Genomic DNA, 21,925 nt, shown 5'->3' on the forward strand with positions numbered 1-21,925 from the left:
CAGGGTGGCGTTTGGTGCAGGGCGGGCGCCGCCGGGCCGAGCGCCCCTCGACGCACGCGCGCCGCGAGCCGACGCTCTCCGGCGTGGATCGATCTGATAAACGCGCAACCCCGCTTTTCGAGTTAAATCAATACGAATTCCATCGATTTTCGCAGCCGCAGCCGCCGCACACCCGGCTGGAGGGTCGCACGCGGTGGTTGCGCGTATTACTTCTATAGTTTATTTGCTTAGTAATTTGATAAATAATGACCATTTGAAAGTATGGGAAGATCACGGAAAACATTTTTATCGCATTTTATAAGTCGCGCTTTTTCAAGGTAATGTTTTTTTATTATTTAATTCATTTTTCAACTTAAAAGTATTTCAATCGTTAATTTCCTGTTGCATTGTGCATTTATTGTACCAATTTCAATACTATTTCCGTTTCCTTTATTCCGAAATAATTTTCTATTTCCGTATTTTTTTTTCATTCATACCATTTGTTCTCACTCGTATGTCGCGGACATTTTGTGAGTATGCGGACTCGCTCTAACTTTAGAAATTTTAACCAATTAGAAAGAGATAGAGCATTAGTGATTTCGTGAAGTGAGAAAGTGGTGAATCAGTGACGCTTCTTTTGTAAACATGTCGGTGTTTGAAGATGGAGGTTATAAAGTTTGTTTTTGATTTAGAAATGAGTGGTGAACGATGATGCGGGAAGAATGACGTCGACGGACACGTACCAGTTGAAATGGCACTCGCACAGCTCGCACCTGAACGGCTCCGTGGCGTCTTTGCTGCGCTCGGAGCGGTTTACGGATGTGGTGCTGTGCACCATGGATGGGTCTCAAATCCCGGCGCACAAGTTCATCCTGAGCTCGTGCAGTGTGTATTTGAGCTCGCTGTTCGAGGGCCAGCGCGCCGTGACCCGGATGGGCGGCATGCTGTACGTGGTGCTCCCTTCAGAGATATCCACGAAGGCGCTGAAGATTCTCGTGGAATACATGTATAAAGGTCAGTGTTTTAAGATTTCTAATTAGAAACTAATGTGTTACAATTGCCATTATTGCGTTACTTACTGTCTTTTAAAATTGTTTGTTTAAACTTGAAAAACTAACAAAACATCTCATCTTTATGAATGAACAGACAATTCCAAATTGCTGATACAGTTTTAGGTCAAGTAGGTACTTTATTCTTATTCTTCCTCAGTCCCTCATTAATGAGGATCACGCCCACTTTATGGTACTTTATAGTCATTAAAAATAATAGATTTGCCTAAATAATTAATTAAATCATGTATTTCTTTGTTATTCCAGGTGAAACAACCGTGTCAAATGAAGTCTTAGACACTGTACTTAAAGCAGGCGAGGTACTAAAGATCCGAGGCCTATGGAGGCAGACGGACGAGGCAGGCGGGGACTCCACCCCTGCGGAGAGGACCACAGCCCCCGCTGAGAGGACGGCCACTCCGACCAGCACGGCCTCTGCGAATAAACCAGCAGTCGCTAAGAAAGCAGACGAGTTGCAGCCGAAGATTACGGTGAAGAGGGATGACAAGCTGCTCAAGACCTTCACTCCTCTACAGAATCAGGGTGGTACTAGGTAAGTTTAATGACTATTCAATTATTATAAATTCAGTTTCCAGTTGTTTATTGTTAGGTTGTTTAATGTTGGTCCACACAGCATTTACAGGAACTTCATTGAACCATTAAAAATTTTTTTTTTTTTTTTTTTTTTTTGATGATTCTGCTTCATGGCAATCTGTTTTTTCAACAATAAGCCACTTCTTTGGTTGATTCCTCAGATTATGTTTTCCTCGAGAGCCATACTTGTATGAAAATTCATTTCACACGACTCTCTTGATGTCAGGTGGTAAATCTTTTATGTAGGCTCGGTATGTCATTTCTCTTTAGCCGGGTGTGTTGAAGAGCGCCTTCCCCACTCAGAGCGTGCGCTAATTTGTTAACATGGGCGGTCAGCTTCTCCTGGTATTTCAGGCTGTTTTGGGCTATTTCCTGCCGAACTGTTTTTAGGCCGAGGTCGAGGTATATGTATCTATTACTTATACAATGTGGAATGCCAAACATTATTCGCAGAGCTTTGGTCTGGAATCTCTCCAGGATATCTATATTACTGTTGCTGGCCGTTCCCCACAGTTGTATACCGTAAGTCCAGATCGGTTTTATGGTAGTTTTGTACACTAGCATCTTGCTGCTAGGACTTAATTGTGATTGGCGTCCCATTAACCAGTTCAGTGACCGCAGCCTTCCATCCAGTTGTTTGCGCTTCGTCCAAATATGTTTCTGCCACGTAAGTTTCCTGTCTAGGTGCATGCCCAAGTATTTTGCGTTATTGTCTTGAGGGATAACTTTGCAGTTTAGCGTTACTGGTGGACATGTTTCTTTCCTGAGTGTGAATGTTACATGTACCGATTTGCTCTCATTGGCTCTTATTCTCCAACGCTGCAGCCACTTCTCAACCTCTGTCAAGTGTCTCTGCAACTGTGATGATGCTGTTTCTGGGTTGCTATGAGCTGACAGTAGCGCCGTATCATCAGCATATGTCGCAGTCGTGGTGTAATCAGTTGTTGGGATATCTGCTGTGAAGATGAGGTACAGTACAGGGCCCAAGATACTGCCCTGAGGGACACCTGATTTTATTTCGTGTGCTTCTGAGAGATCATCGCTGTACTTCACTTGGAAGCATCTTTTATCTAAGTAGGATTTAAGTATCCGGAACAAGCAATGCGGGAGATGCTTCTTTAGCTTGAACAGGAGGCCGTCATGCCACACCTTATCAAACGCTTGGCTGATATCTAAGAAGACTGCAGAGCAATATAATTTGTTTTCTAGGCATCTGCTAATGGTGTCAACTATACGGTGTACCTGTTCGATCGTCCCGTGTTTTTCTCGGAATCCAAGTTGGTGGTTTGGTAATACTGTACTTAGGTGTTCTTTCATCCTGTTAAGCAATATTCTCTCAAACAGTTTGCCGATAACCGGTAGCAGGCTGATGGGTCTGTATGAGGCAGCTTCGTGTGGGGCTTTACCGGGTTTCGGTACCATGACTACATGTGCAATTTTCCATTGCCCAGGGAAATGTTCAAGTCTTAAGCTGGCATTAAAGATGTTAACCAATTTCATTACACCTTTATGAGGCAGGTTTTTAAGTAATGTGGCATCAATAAGGTCATAGCCGGGTGCTTTGCCTTCCTTGAGGTTCCTTATTTCTTTTACAATTTCTTTTGGGCTGGTACTTTTTAATGGAAGACACATTTGATTCGCTGATTCGAGGTATTCCTTGATTTCCCTATTATGTTCGGGATTGCTTTCAGGGAGTGGTTGGAAAACTGCTTTCAGATGTTCCGCAAAGATTGTTGCCTTTTCTTTATCAGATCTAGCCCATCGTCCTTTTCCATCATTGATAGGTGATTTATGGATTTTCGGGCGCTTTAGATTCTTAGTAGCCTTCCACAGCGAGTAGTTTGTGTCTCTCGTTGGAGTTAGATTTGAGAGGTAGCGCTGAATATTATCATTTTCTAGGGTGCTGATAAGGGCCTTGAGTTCATTTGAGAAACGATTGAATGCAGCTTTATCACTTGGATATCCTGTAGTATGCCAGACTTTTCTCAAACGACGACGTTCTTGTATTTTCTCTTTAATATCCTTTGGATACGAGTTATGTTTTAGAGGTTGTCCTTTACCTGTCCCTTTTGGAGTTGCAGAATTGGCAGCATTGTGGACAGTTATATTAAATTGCTCCAGCTGTCTTTCTAGTTCTTCTATTGTGTTAATTTTGGTCTTTAGTTCTGTCTCTGTCGTGATTATATTTCTGTAGCTTGTCCAGTCTGTAGTGTTCAAGTTGTATATTCTTAGGGGCGGAGCCACCAGGTTAACTGTTGTAGCAACATTCAGTATGACGGGTGTGTGGTCAGATGTGAGATCCATTCTTGGTTCTATGTTTAAGTAGTTACTATCTATGTTTTTAACTATAAAAAAGTCCAATAGGTCTGGGATTCTTTGTCTGTCGGTAGGCCAATAGGTAGGTTCACCGCCAGAAAAACATTCCAACTTCATCTCTTCTGTGGCTTTACAAAGTTGTCTTCCTCTAGTATTGGTCAGCCTAGATCCCCAATTCAAATGTTTAGAGTTCCAGTCGCCAGCACATATGAATCTGTTACCAAGTGTAGAAAAGTATTCCTTAAAGTCGTTGGCAGATATTGTATGTTTTGGAGGACAATACACAGCGGAGAATACCGTTTCTAGTTTGTTGTCTGCAAGTTTAATAGATGTTGCTTGTATTTTTTCCGTTCGGTATTCCTCTATAGGGAAGTGTTTAATGTTGCTTTTAACAATTACGGCTGTTCCTCCATGGCTGTTCCCAGTTGGGTGATTGGTTGTGTACACTGTATAATTATTAAAGTCTATGTGTGTCTTCGGTGTGAATCTTGTTTCAGAGATTAGTGCTATATCAATCATCTCTGTTCTGAGAAACGTTTCTAATTCTTGACGTCGTTCCGTCAAGCCGTTGGCGTTCCAAGTTACTACTTGGAGGTTTCGGGTCATTTTTTAACTAGGCTGCTGAATAGCTGGACCATGCGGTCCATCATTTTGTCCATGATTTTTTCCATCATTGTCATCATTGAATGTTGAAGTTTTTCAAACATTATGTCCATTAAGTCAGTAGGGTCTCCCAAATCATTCTGTTTATCTTGTTGAGTGTGTTGTTTTTTGGTTTTCGTTGCTTCTGAATAAGTCTTAATTAAGTTTCGATTACTTGTACGGTTAGGATTAGAAACCGGGTGGGGATCCGGGTTTTTGATCTCTATGTTTTTGGGCATTGGTTTTTCTTTTGACTTAGAGTCTAATTTAAGTATTCTCTCTCTATACTGTTTGTACACTTTGCATCCTTTGTAACTAGCGGGGTGTTTTTCGTCACAGTTCGCGCAAGTAGCCTCCGTGTCTGGTTTTTTAGTACATGTTGTTGTGGGATGAGCACTGCCGCATTTGACACAGCGATAGGGCCTAAAACATTGGTTCTTGGAGTGCCCATATCTCTGACATCTCTTGCATTGAATAATTTCCTTTTTCTTATATGGGGCTTCAAAGGTAATCTTCATGTTATTCAAGTATTTTACATCAAAAATGGCTTTATTGTTTGTGGTACCATTCTTCGTGGTCTGAGGTTATGTTGTCGCTGGCAAGTTGGATCTCAATTAAAAATAATAACATTAAATATAACAGTCAAGAAATTAATATTTTTGATTCCTGTTTGATTTACTTAAGAGCAAAATGACGATTTGTAAGCTATTTATTGGTCTAAACAAATAAAGTAATTTTGACTTTGACTTACCATTTAATATTTATTTGAGGAAGTTGGGGAAGAGATTTTAGTAATCTATCTGATGTTAAAATTTTTTTTTTGTTCATGTGTTTTTGCTCATTCAGTCATTCACTCGAATTCGTATTGATTTAAATTTGCTCATTCAGAAAAAAAATTTCACACAGGCCCATGTTCATCGGCCCGCCTAAGCTGGTGTTTATCAAAACAACCGAAGGCGGCACCCAAGCGACGTTACGTCCCGGCGGACCCAAAGGCCAGACCATACTCGTGGCCCCGGCGCCTACGTCATCGTCTGACGTGTCCACACTGACCACTGTCACTGCTACCACCACACCAGCTACTATGACTGTAGCGACCACAACTATAGCCGATGACTCCCCCGATGAAGCGCCTCCGCCGAGGATATTGAGAAGGCATGTAGCGGAACGGAAATATGGGAAGAAACAAAAGACTGCAAGCAATACGGACAACGAGGAAGCCAAGGAGGAGGACGCTCAGGACAATGTTTCGGTATCGTCAAGTGAGTATACAGAGTGTTAGGTAAATGGGTATATGAGCCGACACTAGCCCATGTTAACATGGTTATATAAATGGTATGGTGAAGTCAGAAAATTGATATCTTCATTTTAATTATTTTATTTTTCATTAAAATCGGATTTTATAAAATTTATTTTGTATGAATATTTAAAAAAATAAAATGATGATATCAAATTTCTGACTTCACCATACCATTTATATGCCCATGTTAACATGGGCTAGTGTCGGCTCATATACCCCATTTACCTAACACCTTGTAGAATATCATTTAGTTTTTGAAAGTTTTTAAGTAATTATTGTTATTTGTGTGTCTGTACTTATTTGAAGCTTTAATGCACACAATATCATAGTAGAAAAAGCGAACCTAATGCCATATTATGGCATTCTCTTCCATTCAAACTTTGAGCCAAGTAGCTAAAAAATATTATATATTCACAGAAAAACCTTTGTTTCGGTCCTGAACTTTAAATCTTTAGTTTTATCAGCATATAAATGTAGATTACATGCAAAAATATTATTTTCTGCAGAAAAATCATCTCAAAGCACCATAGAAACAACAACCGAAGTGCAAATCAAAGACGAGCCAGACTGGGACGCCAGCAGCATAGAGGAGGAAGAGCGCTCCATCGCCGAGATGTTCCAGGCCGAGATGAGCGTCAAGACTGAACCCGTTGAGGAAATGGACATTGAGGAAGAGAGCTTGGTAAGTTCAAATTCAAATAGTACATAGGCCCTTTCCAGGGTTCTTATTAAGGTGGTAGATGGATTTATTACTTGCTCTTGACTGCAATTTGTGTCTTGAAAACCGTAATGTTTTAGGAATACTGACAGGCATCTGCCTACATTCCTTACAATGGTAGGTATTTTTGCAAAGTTCAGCAGAGTCGAAATTGACCACCTTTTCCAAAGGATGTCGTAAGAGGCGACTAAGGAAAAAAATACGCGAACATCAGGCCAAACCAAGCCCATTCAACCAGCATGGGCAGTGTAGGCCAAGTCATCTATTTGCTTCTAATAGAGACTAAATTACCCGATGATAATGAGTGTTCCCAAAACGAAGTAATTTTTATTTCGACCTAAGTGAGCGTTATACGAGTGCGTTAAAACAATGTGCTTGCAGATCTACAGCCCGCTGGCGTGCGAGCTGTGTGCGGAGGTGTTCACGGTGCCGGCCGCGTGGGTGCGCCACGTGCAGGCGCACGCGCGCTCCAGCGAGCCGCACTCGCGCAAGCGCAAGCACCGCTCGCCGGTCAGTATGCTATATTATTTAATGAGGGCTATCGTTTTTATACTTAACAGTTGGCACCCCTGGCGATTGACAGGACCTTACTCTACAGTGGCGCCATCTTGATGAGTGCAAATGCGATAGTCCTCCTACCACTTTAGCGCTCACAAGTTGGCGCCACAAGCAAGTGACAGGACCTTACTCTACAGTGGCGCCAACTGGTGAGCGCTAAAACGATAGCCCTCATTAGAAGAAAATTTAGGCTGAGTTGCACCACCTAACTTTGACCGTAACTATAACGATAACCGGTGCTTGTTGTATGGAGTTAGACAGATTTTTGTAGTTTGTCAAAGTTAAAGTAAGATGGTGCAACCCAGCCTTAATAAAGGCTACTGACAACGCCACACTTGTAGCGGAGTTTTGGGCTGACACTGTATAGGTTTGTAGTCGACGCGACAAGAAGAAGTATGCAACAACTCTTCGATCCCATAGCTCTCTGTCTTACTCTACACCTCATAAACAGCTCCTGCAGGATTGAAAAAAACTCCTGTCTTAATATTGTGCACCTTCTGTCAAGTTGAACAGCGCCTTTCTGGCAGCTCTCAGCAACAGCTACAGGATTGAACAGCTAGTCTCTGAGAGCTCCTATCCAGTTAACAGCTCCTGCTCAATTAAACAGTTGCTGTCTATTGAACAGTAATGAACAGTCCTAATTGATAGCTTTTCTCCAAGTAGACAATTCTTCTCCGACAGTTCTTTTTCGGTTGAGCAGCTCTTCCCAGATCAAGAAGACAAAGCCGTTCATTCGTCGTTACGCTTATTGCGAAAATCAGCATTTTTGTTTCATAGTTTCTACTAAGTCCCAAAAATTACAATACATTTGTAACCAAGTCTAACCTACTAATGTTTCCAAAACACAAACACTCAAGACTAGTAGCTTACTTCTTCTAATCTTCCAGAGCGACGACACCGAAGAGACAATGGCATTACTTCGCTGTGACCTCTGCCAGAAGCACTTCCCCAACCCCGGCGAGTGGGTGCGACATATCCAGAGCACGCACACTGAATCAGGTTAGTACATACTGCAGTTTTACTTCTGATTGTACTTTAATAGGTTACGGTCTCTTATTAAACGCTATACGCGTCGTACGACGGTCAGCGTCAAACGTTCTTATTGGTCCATACACCGACAACGTCTGAAACAGACCACAGCAGTACATGTCTACCACAAAACGTACGTCAGAAGGTTGGAACAGTAAAACATGTGATTTCTTTAAAGGTGTAATTGCGACTTAACTTATAAAGTGGACATTACTTATAAGTGGACAACAACAATAATATACCTGAATATAACGTATATTGATATAATTACGTACATCGGGTATAAATTAACGTACATTGGTGTATAGTAAAGGATTGTTGTGACGCGGCCTACGGCGTTTATTGGAGACCATACCCTTAGTAATTACATGTATTAATAGAGCAAGCGAAAGTTCGTGGGTTCAAGTCCCACCTGTCTTAATGGGAGATGAGAACTGTTGGTTGAAATGACAAAATTGTATTGAAATTTTACATCTTTACCTATTTTCTAATTTAATATTAGTACTTAACCTCCTTTTCTATAATCTGCCTTCTTAGATAGAATAACCTTAACTAATTATAATTAACTGCTAATTTCTTACCTAACTTTCCTAACTAAGTCCTAATGTTTACTAACATAGCTGAAACCTGATTGTTATGTATGTGGCTAATTCTAGACAGACGAACATCAAGTCACAAACTTACCGCATTCCGATGTATATTTTATTTTAAGCTTGCGTGTCACCTTTTATTTATTACACCCGCTACACTCATGATAATCACTTCAGTTATGTTGAAAAAATTCTAGAATGCTTTGTTATTTCGAAATTTGCACAAAATTGTTATTGGTTATCTAAAACAAAGCATTCTTACCTTGTGATTGTCTTTATAAATTATGATTCTGTTCTAAAGTGATTTGATGTCGGTCTTGTCTAGAATTGGCCCTTTCAAACAACAGTGCCCCACCAAAACGTCACAATCGTTTCACAGACGGCGCGCAAAACAAGACTTGCTCGCACTGCAAGAAGACCTTTCCCTCCAACGCCTCCATGCTCATTCATATGCGCACGCACACAGGTTAGTACCGTCGTGACTGAAAACACAAAAACAGATTCGTGATCATGAATAGTTCAAAAACTTAGGTTGGGTTGCACCATCTTACTTTAACTTTAAAAAACGTCAAAAATCTGTCAATTTTAAGCACCGGTTATCGTAATAGAAAGAAAGAAAGAAAAATCTTTATTTGACAACAACAATAGTAGAAAATAGTAATAATAATAGTTACCATTAAAGTTAGTTGCAACTCAGCCTTAGTTAAAAATCCGCAACACTTGTGGAAATCGCATCTTCACCTCAACCAGAAAAGAGTTGAAAAGTTAACTTTAACAAAAATCATCATAAACTGAAACAAAACACGGGCTATTCAGGCTATGCCACATGTTATAGACATGTCAAACTTTTAACACCCCTCTTTTTGCATCAGGGACATGGCCCTTGAAACTACAATCAGGCAAACCTGTTATTGGGCGAGTCAAGTTTCAATATGAGAGCCATTTTGAAGTAAGGCCCAGAACACACGGTGAAACGCAATTGCAACGAAACTGCAACTTCTAGTTACTTTTGACGCGACCGGTTTGAAATGGTCGCGTCATGTGTGGTCTTTCAACGGAATCTATGGCAGAAACTTAGATGCAACTCAAAAGTAACTAGCAGTTGCAGTTTCGTTGCAGTTGCGTTTCACCGTGTTTTCTGGGCCTTAATCCACTCTTCTAATAATACATCGAAAACTCAACAAAACTTACACTACAGCATTTTTATGCCCAACATCAATCACCAACCTCCAAAACTATTCCAGGCGAGCGGCCCTTCGTGTGCGGGCTGTGCAACAAAGGCTTCAACGTGAAGTCGAACCTGCTTCGGCACCTGCGCACGCTGCACGACCAGCTCGTCAGCGCCGACGAGCCCGGGCCCTCCGACGTCAAGCGCGAGTCCTGAGCCAGGGGAGGGGGGGCAGGTGAGCGCTACTTTATACAGGGTGTTTGGTAAATGGGTATATGAGCCGACACTAGCCCATGTACCCATTTACCTAACACCCTGTATATGCCCATGTTAACATGGGCTAGTGTCGGCTCATATACCCATTTACCAAACACCCTGTATAAGCAATGATGCCCGTTTTCACCATCAATCCCTAATTTTTAAGTGACCCTTATGGTAATACATAACAGGAATTTTGTCTTAAAAATTAGGTATTGATGATGAAAACGGCCATAAGACAGAGGTTCTCAAAATTGAATACGTGAACCACGTTGGAGAGCCCAAGAGAAGCACGGGGGTACACAGCTTCTGGCCCAAGAGAAGCATGGGGTACCCAGCTTCTGGCCCAAGGGAAGCATGGACCCAGCTGCTTGCCCAAGAGAAGCACGGGGGTACCCAGCTTCTGGCCCAAGAGAAGCATGGGGTATCCAGCTTCTGGCCCAAGAGAATCTCGAGGGTATGTACCCAGCTTCTGGCCCAAGAGAAGCACGGGGGTACCCAGCTTCTGGCCCAAGAGAAGCATGGGGTATCCAGCTTCTGGCCCAAGAGAAGCATAGGGGTACCCAGCTTCTGGCCCAAGAGAAGCATAGGGGTACCCAGCTTCTGGCCCAAGAGAAGCATAGGGGAACCTGCTTCGGCACCTGCGCACGCTGCACGACCAGCTCGTCAGCGCCGACGAGCCCGGGCCCTCCGACGTCAAGCGCGAGTCCTGAGCCAGGGGAGGGGGGGCAGGTGAGCGCTACTTTCTATAGGAAAGAAAGAAAAACATTTATTTGGTTCCAACTTAAAATATAACACAACAGATAACAAAAAGCAAGTACAAGTTAGAACCAAAATTGGCCACCACTCAGCATGGGTCATGCTCTGGAGTAGTAAATAAAACCCAGAACATGACGCTGTTATTCTGCGGTGACCATCTTTGGAGAGAGCTGGAATACTCGCCTATAATTAATTATTAACAAACATGAGACAATACACAAAAAAACAAACAAAAGAGAATAACAAAATAAAAAATACAACATTCAAAGAAAAAAAGTACATAGATGATGCCCAACATTATCCTACTATAAAGTCACTGATGCCCGTTTTCACCATCAATCCCTAATGTTTAAATGACCCTTATGGTAACGCATAATAGGAATTTTGTTTAATAGGGGTCACTTAAAAATTAGGGATTGATGGTGAAAACGGGCCTAAGACAGGGGTTCTCAAAATTGCATACGTGAACCACGTTGGTTAGCCAGTAAGAGCGTATCAAAAACATTATCTAAGCCAGGGTTTCAAACTACAAGGGCTCGCCATTGATCGTTACGTCACGAGACTATAAAAACTTTGCATACAAATCGAAAAAATAAAAGCTAGCGGCACGGGAGGGTGTGCACTCAGCTTTTGGCCCTAGGGAAGCATGGGGTACCCAGCTTCTGACCCAAGGGAAGCATGGGGTACCCAGCTTCTGGCCCAAGGGAAACATGGGGTACCCAGCTTTTGGCCCAAGAGAAGCGTGGGGGTACCCAGCTTCTGGCCCAAGGGAAGCGTGGAGGTACCCAGCTTCTGGCCCAAGGGAAGCGTGGGGGTACCCAGCTTCTGGCCCAAGGGAAGCGTGGGGGTACCCAGCTTCTGGCCCAAGGGAAGCGTGGGGGTACCCAGCTTCTGGCCCAAGGGAAGCGTGGGGGTACCCAGCTTCTGGCCCAAGGGAAGCGTGGGGGTACCCAGCTTCTGGCCCAAGGGAAGCGTGGGGGTACCCAGCTTCTGGCCCAAGGGAAGCACGGGGGTACCCAGCTTCTGGCCCAAGAGAAGCATGGGGTAGCCAGCTTCTGGCCCAAGGGAAGCGTGGGGTACCCAGCTTCTGGCCCAAGGGAAGCGTGAGGTACCCAGCTTCTGGCCCAAGGGAAGCGTGGGGTACCCAGCTTCTGGCCCAAGTGAAGCGTCGGGTACCCAGATTCTGGCCCAAGGGAAGCGTCGGGTACCCAGCTTCTGGCCCAAGGGGAGCGTGGGGTACCCAGCTTCTGGCCCAAGGGAAGCAATGGGGTCCCAGCTTCTGGCCCAAGGGAAGCATGGGAGTACCCAGCTTCTGGCCCAAGGGAAGCATGGAGGTATCCAGGTTCTGGCCCAAGGGAAGCATGGGGGTACCACGGTGGCCAATAACTTAGAGCTTGCCTTTACTTGTTGTTTCGACAACCAAGGACAGACTATCCTGACGCCGCAGAACTAGGAAAGCCGACCCCAAACATTGTGAAATGGCTAGAACAAATAAGAAGATGAAAGAAACAAACTTGTTCAAAATATTAGGCTTGGTTTAGTATCGCGCTGAAGAACGCTGACCGTTGGCGCTGACAGCCGAAATGTATGAAGCGTCGGCGCCGAGCGATCAGCGTCACTCAGGAACGTTTCCTTCAATTACATACATTTGATTTGTCAGCGCCGACGATCAGCGAGTGGTCAGCGCGATTCAAAAACCCGCTTTATTGTTGCAGGAAGAGGACGCGTCCGTAGAGGCGCGTACGCACCGGCGATGACGGCGGCGAGCCGGCGCGCGGCCGAGCGCAAGGCGGCGCCCGCCGACCCCGCCGCGCCGCGCCGGCAAAGCTACTCGCTGTTCCTCAAACAGCGCGCGGTGCTCTTCTCTGCCAAGAAGTGGAAACAGTGAACGTGACACCCGGCACGCTGCGGTTAAGTTCGGTTCGGTTTTGTTTGTATCGTAGGTGGGTAATGCTGGACGGGATAGCTTTCACTTGTGTATCAAACACGAAGACTACAGTAATACAGTGTCGAGCGTTTTTCAGTAAAATTGCGACGGATGGCGATTACATTTTCATGCATTTTGATGCCATTGAGTATTTTAACGTGGACGTCCTATGGCTGAAATGATGATGAGTATTTTAAAGCGCGTACACTTCTCTGATTACATTTTGCATGCGCGATTAATTCGGAGATACTCCTTCTACAAGGAGATATTTTTGCTCGGTACCCAAGTGGCCGCAATCTGTAGTCATCCGTTTCGCCTTATAATCTCATTCAATAAAAACATATCTTCAGTCTAGTTACAAGTAAATATTTTGGTATGCTTCAAAGCCGTCCAGCGAGGCTCACTTGCGTTTTATTGTCAATTGGTTTGACGTCAAAATGTAGCGATGTCGGGTAAACAATGTTCGTTCTGTCACTTCGTATCCTGCTCCACCCTCCTTTAGTATTTTTATTCACTTATTCCTTTAGTACTTATTTAGAATTATATTTTTTATAATCCCCCTAGTTATACTTTTAAGGTATTTGACTTGAAGACTAGTCAATATAATAATAATAGAGTATGTTTACAATATAGTCATGTGATTTTATTCAATGATGAAAATGATTGATTTAATAGACTTGACATATAGTTTTGTGGCTCGAGTTCAAATACTCAGCATTTGCACTTTTTCTTACAAATAATTAATATTACACATTGTATGAATGACTGCTCCTAGTCATGTATTTATTGATAATGCAGCTTCAAGAGTTGCTAATACATTCCCTTTAAGTGTTTATTCTGTGCATGGAGTTGTAATAATATTTATTTATGAGTATGTATGTACCTATATCTAAATAAGATTTTACTTAAGAATTTGACTCTATGTTTACATTCCATTTGGTTTAGAAGAATGTTTATTTTATGGCAAAGTGAATTATAGTAATTTGGTTTGATTCTTAATTTATTATACTCATGTATAACATGGAAAATATAATTTGTACTATTTTGTAATGATAAGTATGTCTGTGGAAATAAATGATTCGGAACTGAAACTGGGTTTCATTGATAAGTCAATAGTTAGTTATTAAAAATAGGTTTATTTCCTTCTGCTTTCATTGTTATCACAATTTTTATGTAGCAATACACACATTGTACAGAATAGAAAGGATAGCATAACGAAAACGAAACATAATTATTACGAATGGCCTTAATATTATGACATGATAGTACAAAAAGATAAAAATTATGTATTCAACTGTCTTCTTCTTCGATTTTCGGTGCTAGGTAGTAACGAATGTGCCCAATATCCTGGATGCGGTATTCTACCACTAGTGGTACATCAGCTGACATAGATAACTGAACCTGTAAGAAAGAGAATGATAAGAATTTGAAAAAATACTGCCAAAAACACGAGTTAAGCTCCAGGGCACCTTGTACAACATTGTAGTCAACCACTTATTCACCTCTGATGTTATGGTAATGAAATGGTTGACTGGGGATAGCAATGGCATTACTAAATACTGCCAAAAATAAAAGAAAAGCTGTAGAGAACCCTGATTAAGAGAGGCCAGTCTACCATTTGTTCAACATAGACATTATGGTAAAGAAATGGTTGTTTGGAGACAGTCTTCTGAAAATTTTAATGATTAAAAAGTTTCTTCAACATTATTATTTATTTTCTTTATTTGGAAAACATACAGCTTATATTATGATACAGGTAGAATAAAAATAATAAGTCTTACACAAGCCTATGAGTTTTCACTGATAATTTAAAATTGAAAATTAATTATAATGGTAATAATTACCTGTGGACTTAACGATGTGGCTTTCGTGAAGTAGTTGAGATACTGGCATGAGAAGGTGAGGGTGACTGGCTCGTCCATCTCAATAACCACAGCCTCCTCCTCCTTGTCAATGGAAGCAGTCTGGGCCAACTTGATGTTTGCTGACCCGATGTCTCCTGATGCTGAGAATTTTACCCCTAAAAACAAGAATTGGCTGTTAGATAGGTCTTTAACTACTTTAAAGTTTAGTCTTCCATAAAATTGGTAATTTATCAATACACATAGTGTCAAGAATATCGAAGTCTGTAAAAGATAAGATATGAATGGCAAAATAAGACATCATCAATAAGCTAGATAAAATAATATGCATTGATATGCAAAAATTGCAAGATACAGTAAAGTAAACTCAAACAAGAGCAAGTTATGGTGTTCCAACTGACCTTCTTTTGTGCAAGATATGACCATGGACTCTCCAAACTGGGACAGATCACGACAGATTCTGGCAAATTCAGCACTTGGCAGACGAATTGTACAGCTGTACTCTGTCTCAGGAATGCCTACAAAAAAATTTATTACCATTAGTCATTACAGAACAGACAAGGAGCAAAAACTAAGTACATTCTCAATTTCATATTGAAGTCTTTATTTAAAAATGTTTACCTAAGTGCTCAAGATCCAAATTCATGAGTTTCATTTCATAATCTGACACTTTTTCTTGGTTGGGGCTCTCAAATACAAATGTGACAGTGTCTGCATTGTCCTGTGCCTTCATTGTGACTGTGTCTTTGTCTCCAGCGCACTTGAGAATCTTGGACATGCTGAAATATACATAGAAGGTAGTTATTATAGTTATAACTTTAGATCTAAGGAAGAAGTTTGCGGTCAAGACTGCACTATGAAAACTCACCTTCCCAAATTCATGCCCATGGAAATGTTTCTATCACATCTGTATTTATCAAAACCATCTGCTCGTAGCGAGAGTGACACAAGAGACACGTGAGAGTTGTCCATAGCCTGCAAACATTTAATTTAGCCGTAAATAAATACCATTATCAACAATGAGGTTATGTTATAAAATATGATCAACAGGTAATGGGCTATTATCTTACCTGTAATTGTATTCCATTGTCGTCACAATCAAATGTGGCTTGAGTGAGGAGATCTTTTATAGCTTCCAAGACCTTCTTGAGGATGGAGCTACGCAGAAGTCTGGCTTCGAACATTGTCTGAAGAATAACAATTCTACTGTTAGAAATCCGTGAATAATACAATAAATGCTTAGATTATGTACATTAGATAACAATAAAACGAAACTAATAGTAAAATAGGCGGTAATATCAGGAATATCAACGCCCAAACGAGTAACGGAAAGTGATCAGTCGACCTCTAAAATCCAGTCAGAACATGGAGGTGTTTAATTAAATAGTATCTGGAAATAGCAATATGGAAGTAAAAACACTTACGATTGATTAAATTAGGAGAAAACTCACAAAAAGCACAGTAAATAACCGAGAGAAACAAGACAAGACGCGTTCCAGTCGCTGACCTCCACAATTTGACAACTGGCAGCGGGAAATATTTGGCGCGAAATCCATTGCTGTCAGGCTTCTGTCAATATGATTTTTTAATAGGCAAAGGCAATTAGTTTTATAAAACAAACAGGAAAACTTTTTTTGCCTCTGTGCAGCAGTGGACATCATTTGACTGAAGCGAAAATACTTTTTTTATCCTCTCTTGGGAGTTGGACAACATTTTATGCCATTGGATAATATTTTTAAAGTCTGAGGTGTTGTAGTGGGTATTTCAGGTAGGTACTGAGCCATAAGGAACCTGAAGTTAGGAACATGGACTACCTAGTTAACACTACAAACTTAATAAAAACCAGGATTTATCAAAAACTTATTTATTTAATCTTATGACTAATCCCCAACTTGAAACAAAATGCAGAAAACTAATGCACATTTCCAGATTTTTTTTTATTTCCCTATGTCTGGCAATGCCTGATGCCTAAATAGTACAAGCTTTGCTTGCTTAGTTTCAGACTACATGATAATAGGACTATGTCCAAGAATATCTATAAATTATGGTTCCAAACCATTTTAGCATGAAAGTTGCACTACTTGGTCCTGATCAGGGTAAGATGGCAGGGTCAAATTATACTTAGAAACTATGCCTGGTGGCAGAAATCTGCCCCCAAGAAAATGTTTAGCATTATCTAATATCTCTGGTTTTGCACAAAGCTTTGGAGCTGAGAGGGATATGAGCATTGCAGGTTTCAGGGCACGGTCTGATCCTGGTCCTCTTTCAACATCCCATCCACTAGGTATGTCCACACTGAAAAAATATATTTTTTTATAATTTTCATAGAGGTAGGAAATTCCTGACAAAATGCACAGTTACAAAAAGATTGAAGGAAGGAAAGGAAGTGTGTTCTTGTCCCATCTGGAAAGTTATGGGATACTTACCTGCAAACAGGTAAAGCACCATCTATCAAGGCATCCAAAGCTGGTCTCAATTCTTCTCTAACTGGTGGTTTAAAGCTAAAACCAAATAATGCATCTACCAGCAGTTTATATTCGTTCTTCAAATCATTCGGGTGTGGTAGATCATCCACAATTTTAACACCAAACCTTTTACATTGTTCTAGCAAGTTTTCATAAAGTGGTTTAGGTGTACGTTTCGGGTAATATACTGCCACGGAATACCCAAAGAGAACCATGTGTCTAGCAGCCACTAAGCCATCCCCTCCATTATTGCCTGGTCCACATACAATAAGGGCTGAGCCATATCTGTAAATAAAACAAATGCGCATCAGAGAATGCCTGATAAAATAGTTTAAAATAATTACATTCAAACAAAAAATATTTAAAAACTAACGAGGAAGGAGGATAGGCCCTCGCTACAGCTGTAGCAACGCTCAAACCAGCCAGTTCCATCAACTGATCAACGCTGAACTTGTATTCATTGAACAACTCTTGATCCAGCGCTGCCGCCTCCGATTGCGATAAGTACTTCATCCTTGCACTGCTGCAGAGTTTCCCGCTGCTTGCCATGACGCCACCAGTCCAGATATTGGCTGCACGCAACTACAAACAAAATGTAAGGATTGGATTTCGACCAAATCATGTTTTAGAATCCCGGCTACTTGGAAATTCAATAACCATAATACAATGAATATTTTTCAAATAACTTACCAGAAGAGCACCGCTAATAAGTCTCAGGAATAACATTTATTTAAATAAACACGAAAATAGGTAAAAACCTGAAAAAACTGGAAAGTTTTTCAATGTTTTTCTTTGGAAAAAAGGTCAAGTAATTTGACAGAGGTACCACGTTATTTTACCGTTTCAATCGGAAATGTCACTTATCAGTCTACCTAATCACTAAATGCGTAAAACGAAACGAACTTTTGACAAGTTTATCATTTTTGACAGTTTAGTAAACGTCAAATATTGCTCATCCATCACAAAAATGGCTGCTCTCAGAGTGTTCAGCCGTAATTTACCGTATTTACGACAACAATTTTCCGCATTATTGGGAAACACGTCACCGTCAGTGAAATTCATATGTGTAGTTGTGATAATAGGGTACATTTTGTCATTTTCTGACGATGTAATAGACGTTCTCAGTGTAACTCCAGGGTATTTGTTGCCACCTTCTTTTCAACTGTGGTCCACTTTCACGTTCTGGTTTCTTGAAATACATTTGTGGGAGGTGGTCATCGATATCGTGACAGTAGGTCTGTGTGGGAAATTGATCGAGCCACTATGGGGTCAAAAAGAGATGATGAAGTTTTTCTTGTTGACGAACGTAGGTGTTGCGTTTCTGACTACGTTCTATTACTTGGTGATTTTCGCTTGCACTGGCCAGGCGTCGTACCTGTTCGACATTCACGTGCACGGGCTGGCCGGGTACTTGGCCGCGGTCAGCGTCGCTGTGAAGCAGATTATGCCAGATCACTTGTTGATAAAAACACCTTTAGGTGAGTGTGTTGGCAACCAACTGAGATAAATCTTGATAACTAATGTTTCTATAATCTATCAGTACCTGGCTATTGTTATTATATTGGTGTTGTGCGACTTTTTAGGTAAACTCACAAACAGATCACTGCCTTTGCTGCTCCTAATCGTTGCAATAATCCTGTGGGCGGTGGGGGCCTTGGAAGGCACCTACCCGTGCATGTGGGGCAGCGGAACCATCCTGTCCTGGATGTACCTCAGGTTCTGGCAGAAGCACAGTAGTGGCACCAGGGGAGATATGGCAGAAAACTTTAGTTTTGACAAGTAAGAAACTTTTAAAGTATTACTGTGTCCTCTCATCATGATTACTGTTGTCTATAAAGTGTTATGATTACTGTATAGTGGAACCAATTTACTTGTGAGTTGGCAAATAGAATTAAAGTATGTAATGTGTAAAATGTTATTCTAAAAAATAGAAAAATTATTATCTATCAGAATTTTATAATGAGTGCGATTTGTAAACAACACTATTTCAATATCTGGTTTTGACTCATAGATATATTGATTATACTCCAGTACACTTAAATCATATGAATCCATAAGTGAAGATTAAGAAGTAAAATGATGTCATAAAGTGGTAAATGTTAAAATATATTTCAATTAAAAATTGTGTACGTAAACATGTTGTCCAGTTTGTTATTCATTAAGATCTTCATGCATACTATGAGTAGAACACACACATAATTGGTCTATAAAATTATGAGGAAATGGCTGTTAATGACACATTTAATTAATAGCAGTGATAACAAAATACTTTAAAACTTACAACACCACTCTTGTAGCAGAGTTTTGAGCTGACACTGTATAGGTTGGCTGTCAACATCTTTTTTTTCTTTCTCTTATCTATGATCGTCGTTCTGGGAGCGGATTATTTGACTGGTATTCCATTGAAAAGCAAAGTCCATTACTGGTAGAAGCTCTACTTTCTTTCTACGAGCTCGAGAATGTGCCATCTCTTGAGGCGTTTTGTATCTCTGTTGTTGACATGACAAGAACACTCAAAAAAAGTCCACAAACAAACATTTACAATTCCAGTTTCTTCCCAACGGTGCTACAACCGGTCGTGCGGGGCATCCTGGGCCCGCCGCACCGCTGCCTCGTGCGGATGGGGCTGTGCACGCAGACGCCGCGGCGAGTGCACCTCGCGCTGAGCCCTCGGGGAGTTAGTATTACTATGCCGGGGGTGGAGCCGCAAGATATGGAGAGGAGAAGGTAATTTTGGAGGTTTAGTGACAGTAAAGTAGGTTGTAAAACCTGTTAAAGTGAAGTGAAGGGAAATAAAGGATTGATTAAAATGATAAATCAAGAAAAGTGAACCCACAGTTCGATTTCTGACTATGGTAGCTAGTAACTTAGGACAATCCCACCTAAGGCAATCGATTTTTTCAAGTTGAAGAAGTTTGAAGGTTAAAAAAGCGGTAAATGGATTCAAGGATACCAAATATCAACATTAACCTATCTTTGATTTACCTTCTTAACAACAACTATGATTTAATTCTAACGATTCTGTTTACTTACTTTTCAGACAAATTGCACTCAAAGCATTGAGCGAGAGATTGTCGAAGACGTCCGAGCAGACGAGACAAAAGAACTTGTCAACAAAAGTGAATATGGAGACTGTGCGTAAAATGCAGCAGTCGCACGTGATTCCTCAGTTCTCGTCTGAAGCGGCCGCGCAAACGCCGCCCGCGCCCGCGGAAGCGACCCTCGTTGACCTCAGTACTGACCCCGCGGTGCCGGCCAAACAGTCATGATCCACGCAGATACTAACCTAGGATAAGACTATTCACTGAACTAACGATTGTTCGCGCTCTCGTCAGATTACCGCTGTCACATTAGGATGCAGGTGCGTTCAGAATCCTTTTACTACGCTGGTTAGTAGCGTGACTAGGGTTTCCAGTTGTCCGGCTTTTTATGGTCTTGTCCGGCCTGTCCGGCTTTTGTTAGGCTTTTTTATAATATGAAGCGCACGCATCAGGACGTTGTTGGGCAACCGATGATGATAGTACTCACTCTGAGCTATGACACTTATTGTGTTTTTGGACCTGGCAACCATAAGCGTGACACACCAATAAGTTTCAAGCAGTCTTCGTCAGACTGTCATGTCATGAATATCATCTTATTTGTTTGCAGTATAGCTTGTCTATTGGCGCGTAATAAAGTTATTCGCGACATTGTTTTCCCGCGCCGCTACACCGTGAAAGCTGTTTTAATATGCAATCCAATATGTAATGCGAATAAGTGCGAGTGCCGCGCTTAAAGTCGCGCGCCTGCACCTAATGTGAAAGCGCTAAAGATAACTGACAATTCCTAAAGTTGAGATTTTGTCACAGTGGTTTTACTTGAAATGCCACAAAAACCACTGTTACAAAACATTTGCAGAAGCCACTGCGATTCATCCGAATTCCAAACGAATACAGATAATGATGCTGCCCGAACTGCTAGCTAAGGCTGTGTTTAGTAGTATTTGAAGGTCCAAGTCGAACCACAGTCGATCTTTTTGTGTTGATTATGGTATACTCGATGGGACATCAGACGTAACAGTTGAACAGCAAAAATAATTCTTATTGAGCAAGGAATAAGTCCAATGCCAAGGTCAATATGTTACTAATGATTGCCGTTGAGTTTACCTTTTATGCTCAGTAAAATGATTTGATGTGTACTTTTTGTCATTGCCACACATACCAACTTCTGTGGATGTGATGGCAGAAATGGATAAAGCTCATTTACTGTATTACATCATAATATTAAGTGGAGCCTGAGTGTCGGGCTTCGTCGTTAAAATTTGAAATGTCCAATTGGTTAAGTTATAAATATCCCCAAAGAAACTGTTTGTCCAAATAATTTGTAGTATTTTTTCTTTCTCTTCGTATTTTTTTGTAATATTATTTATGTTCACACTGTACAGCAGCATTTCTTCAGACACTGAATTTATACGACTAGTATTTTGTTTTATATTGTAATGTTATGTAAGTATGGTTAATGTTTGTGTGGTGTCAAAAAGCGAAATATTTTTTGCAGATTTTAATGCATTTGTTAATGGTGTCAAGATGGGAGAATGGATGGAGTGAGACATTGTAAATATTATTGATATTGATTAGTGATAATAAAAATACCCAATTACTTATTACAGATTATCTTCTTATTTTTTATAAAATGGAACCTTCAGTTTCGTTGCTTTTATTATATTCTTTCC

At 41.1% G+C, this 21,925-nt stretch overlaps 4 protein-coding genes across 7 annotated transcripts; 2 read left to right on the forward strand and 2 right to left on the reverse strand.

The window, feature by feature from the left end:
- Positions 1-154: 154 nt before the first annotated feature.
- On the forward strand, positions 155-10,196 carry LOC135071429 (ras-responsive element-binding protein 1-like). Of its 3 annotated transcripts, XM_063965217.1 has the most exons (9): positions 155-317; positions 672-993; positions 1,296-1,581; positions 5,487-5,842; positions 6,387-6,562; positions 6,980-7,108; positions 8,044-8,155; positions 9,101-9,241; positions 10,020-10,196. In XM_063965217.1, exons 2-9 carry the CDS (start codon positions 702-704, stop codon positions 10,157-10,159), a joined length of 1,632 nt encoding a protein of 543 aa, XP_063821287.1. In that variant the 5' UTR covers positions 155-317; positions 672-701; the 3' UTR covers positions 10,160-10,196. The 3 variants fall into 3 exon arrangements, with proteins under 3 accessions (XP_063821287.1, XP_063821286.1, XP_063821288.1); XM_063965216.1 differs by lacking the exon at positions 155-317 and having other exon boundaries at positions 496-993; positions 10,020-10,195; XM_063965218.1 differs by lacking the exon at positions 155-317 and having other exon boundaries at positions 498-993; positions 9,155-9,241; positions 10,020-10,195.
- Positions 10,197-14,003: 3,807 nt separating this feature from the next.
- Positions 14,004-16,296, reverse strand: LOC135088493 (proliferating cell nuclear antigen). 2 transcript variants are annotated; one of them, XM_063983318.1, is made up of 7 exons: positions 16,201-16,296; positions 15,820-15,936; positions 15,618-15,724; positions 15,371-15,528; positions 15,151-15,267; positions 14,732-14,907; positions 14,004-14,288 (listed from the first exon to the last, which is right to left on the reverse strand). In XM_063983318.1, exons 2-7 carry the CDS (start codon positions 15,931-15,933, stop codon positions 14,178-14,180), a joined length of 783 nt encoding a protein of 260 aa, XP_063839388.1. In that variant the 5' UTR covers positions 15,934-15,936; positions 16,201-16,296; the 3' UTR covers positions 14,004-14,177. The 2 variants fall into 2 exon arrangements, with proteins under 2 accessions (XP_063839388.1, XP_063839389.1); XM_063983319.1 differs by having other exon boundaries at positions 16,174-16,289.
- A 301-nt stretch (positions 16,297-16,597) lies between these two features.
- LOC135088494 (NAD(P)H-hydrate epimerase) lies at positions 16,598-18,045 on the reverse strand. The gene is made up of 4 exons (XM_063983320.1): positions 17,905-18,045; positions 17,588-17,796; positions 17,176-17,499; positions 16,598-17,044 (listed from the first exon to the last, which is right to left on the reverse strand). Exons 1-4 carry the CDS (start codon positions 17,938-17,940, stop codon positions 16,810-16,812), a joined length of 804 nt encoding a protein of 267 aa, XP_063839390.1. The 5' UTR covers positions 17,941-18,045; the 3' UTR covers positions 16,598-16,809.
- A 103-nt stretch (positions 18,046-18,148) lies between these two features.
- LOC135088491 (transmembrane protein 115) lies at positions 18,149-21,861 on the forward strand. Its single transcript, XM_063983316.1, has 4 exons — positions 18,149-18,692; positions 18,798-18,993; positions 19,765-19,941; positions 20,255-21,861. The coding sequence occupies exons 1-4, from the start codon at positions 18,182-18,184 to the stop codon at positions 20,481-20,483; spliced, it is 1,113 nt and encodes a 370-aa protein (XP_063839386.1). The 5' UTR covers positions 18,149-18,181; the 3' UTR covers positions 20,484-21,861.
- Positions 21,862-21,925: the final 64 nt, after the last annotated feature.

Source organism: Ostrinia nubilalis, chromosome 4 (genome assembly GCF_963855985.1).
Source record: "Ostrinia nubilalis chromosome 4, ilOstNubi1.1, whole genome shotgun sequence".
NCBI classification, from domain to species: domain Eukaryota; kingdom Metazoa; phylum Arthropoda; class Insecta; order Lepidoptera; family Crambidae; genus Ostrinia; species Ostrinia nubilalis.

Excerpts from the sequence above, each read along its gene's own strand:
- LOC135088493 (XM_063983318.1), bottom strand. The coding sequence starts at position 15,933 with ATGTTCGAAGCCAGACTTCTGCGTAGCTCCATCCTCAAGAAGGTCTTG. Across the intron at positions 15,268-15,370 it reads TTTGGATCTTGAGCACTTAG|GCATTCCTGAGACAGAGTAC; the intron begins GTAAACATTTTT and ends ATTTTTTTGTAG. Across the intron at positions 14,289-14,731 it reads CCACATCGTTAAGTCCACAG|GTTCAGTTATCTATGTCAGC; the intron begins GTAATTATTACC and ends TCTTTCTTACAG.
- LOC135088491 (XM_063983316.1), top strand. The coding sequence starts at position 18,182 with ATGGCTGCTCTCAGAGTGTTCAGCCGTAATTTACCGTATTTACGACAA. Across the intron at positions 18,994-19,764 it reads GAAAACTTTAGTTTTGACAA|TTTCTTCCCAACGGTGCTAC; the intron begins GTAAGAAACTTT and ends TTACAATTCCAG. Across the intron at positions 19,942-20,254 it reads CAAGATATGGAGAGGAGAAG|ACAAATTGCACTCAAAGCAT; the intron begins GTAATTTTGGAG and ends CTTACTTTTCAG.
- LOC135071429 (XM_063965217.1), top strand. The coding sequence starts at position 702 with ATGACGTCGACGGACACGTACCAGTTGAAATGGCACTCGCACAGCTCG. Across the intron at positions 7,109-8,043 it reads AGCGCAAGCACCGCTCGCCG|AGCGACGACACCGAAGAGAC; the intron begins GTCAGTATGCTA and ends CTAATCTTCCAG. Across the intron at positions 8,156-9,100 it reads GAGCACGCACACTGAATCAG|AATTGGCCCTTTCAAACAAC; the intron begins GTTAGTACATAC and ends GGTCTTGTCTAG.
- LOC135088494 (XM_063983320.1), bottom strand. The coding sequence starts at position 17,940 with ATGTTATTCCTGAGACTTATTAGCGGTGCTCTTCTG. Across the intron at positions 17,797-17,904 it reads TTATTAGCGGTGCTCTTCTG|TTGCGTGCAGCCAATATCTG; the intron begins GTAAGTTATTTG and ends TTTTGTTTGTAG. Across the intron at positions 17,500-17,587 it reads AGGGCCTATCCTCCTTCCTC|ATATGGCTCAGCCCTTATTG; the intron begins GTTAGTTTTTAA and ends TTTTATTTACAG.